At 46.4% G+C, this 10,000-nt stretch overlaps 1 protein-coding gene across 2 annotated transcripts in view; it reads left to right on the plus strand.

Annotated features, from left to right (window-relative positions):
• The window catches only part of lrpprc (leucine-rich pentatricopeptide repeat containing), a 69,715-nt gene that overhangs the window by 35,447 nt on the left and 24,268 nt on the right, over positions 1 to 10,000 (plus strand). For both annotated transcript variants that reach the window (XM_048269093.1, XM_048269094.1), the window contains exons 24-25: positions 4,421 to 4,545; positions 6,417 to 6,523. In XM_048269093.1, coding sequence (XP_048125050.1) covers positions 4,421 to 4,545; positions 6,417 to 6,523 — 232 coding nt within the window. The remainder of the gene's footprint in view (positions 1 to 4,420; positions 4,546 to 6,416; positions 6,524 to 10,000) is intronic.

Genomic DNA, 10,000 nt, shown 5'->3' on the forward strand with positions numbered 1-10,000 from the left:
GTGTGTGAGAGGGGGCTTTTGAGAGCATCAGCTCATTTGCATCTTAATTATGGACCCAGTTCTAATTGCTGGATTTGCCTCCTAGTTTGAGTGGTTGCCCCCCTCCACACACACACACACACACACACACACTTACCCGTACCCTCTTCCCCAGAATTGTTTTGGGGTATGGGGTGCCAAACAACAACACCGGTGCAGTTGTTTACACACACACACACACACACACATATATACACACACACACACACAAACACACACACATACACACATATGGGCACACGCACACATATGCACACACCTAGTGGACACCCCCGAGAGCTTGTTTGTTTTCCTGTCACAGGAGTGGGGCAAACACACACAGACACACACATACACAGCGGCGTATTTACGTGTGTAATTGCTGGCTCGTGCGCGATAAGGTTGCTAATTTTCTCCAGGTTCATTAGCGATTAGCAGCAGGAAGAAAATAAAACATAACACAGAGTCCTCTGTTGGGACACACACACACACACCACCGCTCCACAAAATCACAACACTTCGAGCTTTGGAAGGTGTGTGTGTGTGTGTGTGTGTGAAGCACAAGCATGCACCTTGTGCTTTATAAAGAAATCAAAAGCACTCTCAGCAGAAACCACCAGTCCCCTGCCAGACTTCATAATGCTCTGAGCTTTGTCAGAGTCTGTGTGTGTGTCTGTGTTTGTCGGGTAGTAAGCATGTTTGTGACTTTATAAACTCAGAGCTCCTGCCTTTTTATTCTGTTCCCGGGACTCCATCTCTCTATCTCCATCTCTGTCTCTTATTCTGTCCATCTCTCTATCTCCATCTCTGTCTCTTATTCTGTCCATCTCTCCATCTCCATCTCTCTGTCTCTTATTCTGTCCATCTCTCTATCTCCATCTCTCCGTCTCCTATTCTGTCCATCTCTCCATTACCATCTCTCCGTCTCTTATTCTGTCCATCTCTCTCCGTCTCTTATTCTGTCCATTCAATCCCTGTCTCTTCCTCCTCTTTTCTCCCGTCATGCATATTCACCAGACCCTTTCAGTCGATCTGCTCATCCGCACAGTCATCACACACACACGCACACACACACGTGCGCACACCCCATCTTTCTCCTCTTCAGGCCGCTCCATTCCAAGCCATTTGTCTTTTCTCTCTGAATCCCTTTTTCTCTTTTTAACTCTCACACACACACACACACACACACACACACACTCACACTATCTTCCCTCCTCTCCCCCTCTTTCTCTCTGTCCGTCATCTTGCTTTTTCCCCCCTCTGTGGACAAAAGGACGTGTGTGTGTTTGTGTGTGTGTGTTGGGGGGGGTGTGTGTGTGTGGGTGTGGTGTCATGCTCGTCGCCAGTGTGTGGTTGCCGCCGTCACCAGACACACACACACACACACACACACACACACACACACACACACACACACACACACACACAGCCTCTCCTGCGTGGTTGCCACAGCGTACGTCAGCCATAATGACTTAATGAACACTTCTCCCGCAGATTAGCGCTGACAGCTCCCCAATGCCCGCCACGCTAACGCTAAAAACACCGCCGTCATCGCCACGGATACGCTGTGCATGTGCGCCCACCCCACCATCAGCCCCACCACCACCCGTCCAAATCATCACACACACACACATGCACACACACGCACCACACACACACACACACACACACACACGCACACACCGCGACAGCACTCCACTAGCTCTAATGAGGCGAACAAAAGGGACGTGGCAGCAAGTTTTTCTTTTGAGGGACAAGTTTGGGGGAGGCAGTGGTGTCACGTACGTGTGTGTGTGTGTGTGTGTGTGTGTGTGTGTGTCATGGTGGACAAGTTTGGGGGCAGTGGTTGGTTGGGAAGGAATGAAGGGATATGAAGGGGTGAGGTGTGGAAGAGAGGGATTCACTGAAAAGAGGTAAAGAGGACTACAAAGGTGATGAGGAGCTGTCACGTCTGTGTGTGTGTGTGTGTGTGTGTGTGTGTGTGTGTGTGTGTGTGTGTGTGTGTGTGTTGTGGTGGTGAGTGACAGAATCACACAGCTTCAGTCAGTGGTGTACACATCTATGTACTGCCACAGGTTGTGTGTGTGTATGTTGGTGTGAATGAGAGACACACTTGCATAACAAGTGCTCCAGGTATCAAAACGAGTCTCACTAGCCCCTGGTTCTGGCTCTTCCATCTTGTGACACCACACACATCCACACACACGTGCACACATGTACTCACACCCCTACTTTTCCCCATCTGGTCCTATTCCCAACTGTGTGTGTGTGTGTGTGTGTGTGTGTGCTGCAGGGAGGGTGCATGATAACATGCTGCCAATCTCTGCCACAAAGAAAGGAGACAGTGAGAGTGGAGCGTCAAAGAAAAGACATAAATGAGCTTTCTTCTCTTTCTTCTCCTAATCCTTCAGCTTCTCTTATTCCCCCTCTCCCTGTCCATCCCTCTCTCCCCCTCCATCTCACTCTCTCTCCCCCTCTATCTCTCTCCATCTTTCTCTCCACCTCTCTCTTTCCCTCTCTCCCCATCTCCCACTCTCCATCTCTCTCCATCTCTCTGTCTCTCTCTCTCCATCTGTCTCTCTCTCTCTCTCTCTCTCTCTCTCTCTCCCTCTCTCTCCCTCGCTCTAGTTAATTGGCTGGAAAGTGCTTGACATGAAAAGTTAGTGACATTAACTGGAGAGGGGGGTGTTTGACGTCGCCATGTTGAAGTAAATGTGAGCAGCAGCGGTGACAGCTAAATTGTACCTAGGGAAATTATAAAGCCTTCAACATGGTTAATTCCCTTCTTTTGCTGGTGTGGGGGTAGGTGAGTTGGGGGGCGCAATTGTGATTTGAGTCCTGCTGACGTGACGGGCCCCTTTAAGATGTCTGGCGAGACAGGATTTGGGGAGAGAGAGAGAGAGCGTTCTTTTCAAAAGGCGAGGGTGAGGGGGTTTTGGTAGCCTGGAGCTTTTGGGAAGTGCTTGAATCCACACTAATGGTGTTTTGGTGCACATGGGGAGTGTATGTGTGTGTGTGTGTCTCTCTCTCTCTCTCTCTCTCTCTCTCTCTCTCTCTCTCTCTCTCTCTCTCTCTCTCTCTCTCTCTCTCTCTCTCTCTCTCAGACACCACTCTGAATCTGAGGTGTAGATGTTGTTCTTTTGCCCCTCAAGTCACAGCTAAACTTTGGGTCAGATCCCATCCTCTCACATTCATCCTCTCTCTCTCTCTCTCTCCTCTCTCCTCTCCTTTGTGTCCCTTATTCTCTCTCTCCGTTTATCTCTCTGACTGTGGATAACATTCACCTGGACTGCCCTGTTTGTTTTTTCACCTTCTCTCTCTCTCTCTCTCTCTCTCTCTCTCTCTCTCTCTCTCTCTCTCTCTCTCTCTCCTGTGTTTATCTCTGTGGCTGTGGAGAGCATTGTTCAATCAGGCGCTGAAGGGTTGAATTGGCTCTTGACTCGCGCTTGACAAATAATGTTGTCGCTCTTCTTTTCAATTAAAAGTGATTGCCTGAGAGCTCGGTTTATGTTCGAAGCTTTCCTTACCTATTCTGACATGTGCTCTCTTTCTCGCTCTCTCTCTCTTTCCCCTCTTCCCCTCTCTCTCCCTCTTCACCCGCTCTCTCTCTCCCTCTCTTTCTCACTGCATCATTCTCTCTCATGCCAAGGTTACACCCATGTTGAGGCTTTCATTCTCAGGTGACTCCATGATATGAAGAGTTTGAAAACACACTACCGGTTTTCACCCAAATTATACCCGTTATTAAAACAAATAAATAAATCAATGGCGGCAGCGCAAGAGGACCTTGACCAATTTTAAAAGCAACTGCATGGGGGGGGGGGGACTAGATTCCCAAGCTCACCTGCCCCCCACCCCCTCACCCTCCTCGTCATGTCTCTACCCTATCTGCTTTGACCTCCGGCTGATTGACAGGGTAATTACCCAATCATCTGATTGGTGCAGACGCAGTCACAATAGAGCGTTTGAAGTGGTGCTTTTTCTCCTCCCGGCTCCCTCCCTCCCTCTATCCCTCCATCAACACTGTCCGTGAAGGAGAGCTCTTTGTTCTCCTGTGTGTGTGTGTGTGTGTGTGTGTGTGTGATGTGATAGAGTGACTGACTAAGAGAGAGTGGGATAAGGAGGGTGGTTTAGCGTTTAGCACATTAATGTTGTGATATTTTGCCAAATCGCCCAGTTGGGGGTGAGCATAGGAAGCTGAGAAAGGCAGGCACACACACACACACACACACACACACACACACACACACACAGGTGAAGCGGTGCCTAATGCCTGAGGCATTTTCAGGATCTCCGGTAATGTTTTTAAAGCATCATTAAACTCACAGCGGTCAATATACTTAAAGCTTCTTGTCTCTTTTTCTCTCTCTCTCTGTGTGTGTGTGTGTGTGTGTGTGTTTAGTGGGAATCTGGCCGGTGCCTTGGAGGCCTCTATAGAATGCCACCGTCAATACAACCAGATGCCTCGAATCCATGACGTCATCACTGGACTGGTGGAGAAGGGCGAGACCGAGACACTGCAGAAAGGTGAACGCACGCACTACACACGCACACACTAGAGCTGGAACAATAAATCCATTCATTTATTAGTTGTCAACTATTAGACTAATTGCTACTGATTGCAGCTTCTTACCATCTGCTCTAGTTACTTCTCGATGACCGTAAACTAAATATGTTTCGACAACATGTGGACAAACCAAGGACATTTGAGGACAAAATCTTGGAGTTTTTCAACATTTTCTGTCATTTTATTTATTAAACTAATCGATAGATAATAATCGACAGATCAGTCGACTTTGAAAATAATCGTTAGTTGCAGCACACACACACACACACACACAAACACACAAACATACACGTGGACACACAAGGATTCAAATACCACAAATTTACTTCACGAGCCTTACAATTGCTCTCATATAAAAAATACGTTGACCCCTCACCATGTAAGTGTGTGTGCGTGTGTGTGTTTTAAGAGGTAGAGACCGAGACCTCTCCTAAAGAAGGGCAATTTGGAGCACATTGATGATCACCATTTTAATGATCCAGCAGATCCTGAATGGGGTCATTAGCAAGGGTCAAGTCCTCTGCCACTCTAGAAATGAGTGTGTGTGGAGTGTTTGGGCTAACACATCCGAGCTCTGTGTGTGTGTGTGTGTGTGTGAGGGGTCTAGCACCACTTTGCACCTCTCTGCTGACTGAGGACCCTTCTCACCCTTAGGAGATAGTGACCAAGGGTCAAGCCTGGCCTTACCACTCTCTTACTTACACACACACACACACACACACACACACACACACACACACACACACACACACATATATTTTTTGTCTTTCACGTTGTCCTTTTATTTGGGTCCCTCTCCTTTGTCCTGTTGGTGTGTGAATGGCATTCCATCATGTTGGTGTGTGGGTGGAGGTTAGATGTTTATGTAAATGGCGCAGAAGTCCTATGCCGTGTCTGTACCTACACACACACACACACACACACACCCACCCACCCCCCACCCCCCTCTCTCCCCCCTCTCCATTTTTCTTTCCCTCATGCACATACAAACACACACACACTCACACACTCTGCAAATATTCTCTCTCTTACTCCCACATACATACACCTGCATAGAAAAACACTCACTCATTGGCATTACCCAAACCCACATTACCTGAAACGTTTTGACTAATGACCAGAAGAGTTTGCAAAGGCTATCAGAAAATTACCTATTTTTGCCCTTTTGTGTGTATGTGTCACTTAATATTAATTTATATATAAATCAAAACGGCGGATTCCTAAAGAAACTCAAGCACCCACCCCATGTGTATCTAAATTAGCTATGTACCAAAAATGACACTGTACAGTGACTCGAAGAGCTGTAAACAGTGTTGTAAGGCTGCATGTACAAATCCACTTGGCGCTCCAGTGGAATTTTGATTTCACAACGAGTTTTTTTTTGCGGTGTAACCATTGATGTGCTGAGTGAGTGGGGGTGGAAATAGGGCACCCAGCACCAAACTCTGAGCACGGTGAACAAAATCAAATTTTTAAGGCAGTAAAAGCTCCTGGTAAGAACCAAACCAGATTTTGTTCAAATCTGCACACTTATGGCTACTGAAAAATGCAAGGTTCATCAATAAAATATTATTTTGAAGTATGAAAAAACATCTTTGTTGTCATTCTCGAACGAAAGGGGCGGAAATTGGTACTTTTACGATATGTGGACTACTGCGGCTGACCATTTGCTTGACATTCAAATGCATGGAGGCAATATGAGGCAATATTGGGGATGTTTTCAAAGCACTGAACAAGTATGCCTCTCTGGAGATGGCTGGATAGAATACAAGTATGACAACTTCTCTCTCACCTCTCTTTCTCTCCCTCTCCTCCCCCTTCCTCTCTCTAGCGATGGACTTCATCAGTCAGGAGCGTGGGGAGATGACGATGCTGTACGATCTCTTCTTTGCCTTCATGCAGACGGGCCGCTACCGGGAGGCCCGGAAGATCATCGAGGTGTGTGTGTGTGTGTGTGTGTGTGTGTGTGTGTGTGTGAGTGTGTGTGTGTGTGGTGAGGTGAGTGTGTGTGTGTTGAGTGAGTGAGTGAGAGAGTGAGAGAGAGTGTATGTGCATGATTGTGAGTCTGTGTGTGTGAATGTACACCAACACAAATATGATTGTGTGTTATGCACATGTGCCATGAGTGAGTGTTAGCCATTGACTGCTGGATGAATTCCTTTTGCCCCTCTGAAGGCCTTAGAGCAGGGATCGCCAACCCATCGATCGCCACCCACCTGTAGATCTTTGGGACTTTGCCAATAGATCCCGAGAATAGGAAAAATAAAACAGGAAAAATAAAAACACAGTCACCAAATTCCTGCATGTTCGCCAATGTCGCAGGGCCTACTTGTCAGTGTGGGATTGCGGGTATAGCGCATGATTTATTCAAGTCCCGCAACTCTAGCCATCATAATGCGAGAAATTCCTGCACACATTTTACAGGGCTGTCTGATAACCATGCAGAGACACACACACACGCACACACAGAACCACTTTGCAGGTACTCTCTCCCTCTCTCTCTCTCTCTCTCTCTCTCTCTTTCCTTCTCTCTCTCTCTCTCCCTCTCTCTCTCTTTCCTTCTCTCTCTCTCTCGCAGAAGGACTTGTCACCGCTGAAGTCCAGTTATGCTAGGTTCTTCTATCAACTGCTAACTGACAGGAAAGGAAAACGAAAGTTTAGCGATCAGGAACTGCCAGGAATTTGCGTGCGTGGGTGGGTGGAGTGCGGCGATGTGTGTTATTGTGTTTTATGTCCGAACCGACCGAGGCCCGGCGCAGATGATGCCTCAGTTATTCCCATGCTAGTGATTAAAAGCGTTCCCGCGTTTGTGGATAGCCCTGTCTTTTTTAGCCCATTAAAAGCGGAACACACAACAAATTGCTTACAGAATCAGATGGCGTGCTGCATACGCGGGTCACCTGGCGTGCATAAACACAAGAGGCCCAAACGAAGCATAGCCTATTGAAATAGGAATTCTTGTCTTACCATTGTGAAAAGTCTTAAAATGAACTGGAAACAGTCGTTTGAAACTACAGTGCCTCTGTCCATGATCCATATGCAACATCGGCGTTAATTGGGGAACCTTCGAGGGAAATCCTCATCCAGTTGAGCAGGGCGACCTACCCGGTAGCCTATATCTTTACCACAGTATGCAACATAAAATAATCTTAAAATCTCCTTATAGGCTAACAACTTTTCTAGCGTCACCCAAGACTGCATATGAAAATGCGAAAATGTGCATAACCATTTGTTTATGTATCGTGACAGCGTGTGCATTTCAGGCGGCATGCCTGAAATCGCGTTAATCCTGAATAAACAAATCTGCACACAGGAAGAAAGCTATTAATGGTCTTTTTACATTTTTACTTTATTCTCAAAAACAAATGTTTGCATAATGTAAAGCAGACCTGTTGGTTACCCAACATAATAAGGAATTTTAAATGTAAAGCTTCAAATGCATATCGCCCCCATGTGTTCGAACCCGAACCGAACCCGACTACAATTTCTAAGTATTTGTCCGAACCCGACCCGACTCGGGAGCCACCTCTAGTGTGTATGTGTGTGTTTGCGCGTGTGTGTGTGTGTGTGCGCGTGTGTGTGTGTGTTTGTGTTGGGCACTGATGCTGAAGATGACCTGCACGTCTGCCATCCTGTTGAGGGACCGCCCTCCCTGCTGCATTAGAGCCGCCCGATTGGTCCGGCTGGCCGCATCCTACCGGTTCCGTGTAGGCTCCGTGCGTCTTGTCCCATGAGCCATTGCTTCCGACGAGAACATCCATCTCTGACGAAACCTTTTGTGTGTTAAATAAGCCAAGCATTCTAACGCGGACCCTGCCTACAACTCCCCCTGGGTACACCTCTCTCCCCTGTTAACCCAGCCAGCTTAATAACTACATGAACAAAGAGTGTGTGTGTGTGTGTGATTGTACAGTTAAGAACAAAATTATTCATACCCCTGGCAAATATTGATTTGATGTTGATTTTCTATATTTCTATAACAATATGTTTGTTCTGGCTGAAAATGACACGGCCACATGCCAAAAGGGTGTAAGACAATATGGGAGAAACATTTTTTTTTTTGTCTTATTTAACATTTTTATGAAAAATGGCATGTCCAAAATTATTCATACCCTTTTTTAAATAGTCACTGGAAGCATGTTTATTTGCATTCACAGCTCTCAAAATGGTTTGTATAGTACCTACCAAGCCTCTCCATGTCTCCCACAATGATTCTAGACCCGCTTTTTTTAGCAGCAATCCAAGTTTTGAGGCAAGAACCATTGTTGCCTCTAGCCTTGTGCTCACACTTTTTGACAGATTGAGGTCTGGACTCTGGCTGGAGTCACTTTAAAATGTTGATATTGTTCTCTGAACCATTTCTTGCCTTGTTTGGCTGTATGGGGTGGAATCTCTCGGCACAATGCCTGATCTTTTCCTCCAAAATCTTATTTTAGCCCCTTGTTTTTAGTGTTACCGTTTGCTTTGAGAGGTCCTGGGTCCCATTGTCTGAAAAACACCCAAAACTAATACACTTCTATAGCTATTCTCCACTGTGGTATTGTGTTTTGATGGTTGAAATTTTCACCCCATCCCAAAATGAACCACTTGGTCATCATGGATGCTGATCATGGATCCCTCTTCTCCAATTTTGTTCTTAGGTATGATTGTCCTCTTGTGTGTATTGTAAAGGTGTGTTTTTGTGTGTGTGTTTGTGATGTGTGTGAGGTGCATCTTGCTTTTGCTGTGCTAAGGTATGCTAACTTTTGATTTTGAGGAAGTGTGTGTCTGTGTGTGTGTGAATGTACACCAACACAAAATATGATTGTGTTATGCACATGTGCCATGAGTGAGTGTTAGCCATTGACTGCTGGATGAATTCCTTTTGCCCCTCTGAAGGCCTTTTAGAGCAGGGATAAAGCCAACCCATCGTCGCCACCCACCTGTAGATCTTGGGACTTTGCCAATAGATCCCCGAAATAGGAAAAAATAAAACAGGGAAAATAAAACACAGTCACCAATTCCTGCATGTTAGCCAATGTCGGGGCCTACTTTGTCAGTGTGGGATTGCTTGGTGTATAGCGATGATTTATTCCAGTCCCGCAACTCTAGCCATCATAATGAAATTCCTGCACATTTTACAGGGCTAACTATGCCATGCAGAGACACACACCTACTCACACACAGAACCACTTTGCAGGTCTCTCTCCCTCTCTCTCTCTCTCTCTCTCTCTCTCTTTCCTTCCTCTCTCTCTCTCTCTCCTCTCTCTCTCTTTCCTTCTCTCTCTCTCTCGAGAAGGACTTGTCACTGAAGTCCAAGCTATGCTAGGTTCTTCTATCAACTGCTAACTGACAGGAAAGGAAAACTAAAGTTTAGCGATCAGGAACTGCCAGAATTTATGTCGTGGGTGGGTGGGGTGGCGTGTGTGTGTGTTT

The sequence above is a fragment of the Alosa alosa genome, chromosome 18 (genome assembly GCF_017589495.1).
Source record: "Alosa alosa isolate M-15738 ecotype Scorff River chromosome 18, AALO_Geno_1.1, whole genome shotgun sequence".
Classification (NCBI taxonomy): Eukaryota; Metazoa; Chordata; class Actinopteri; order Clupeiformes; family Clupeidae; genus Alosa; species Alosa alosa.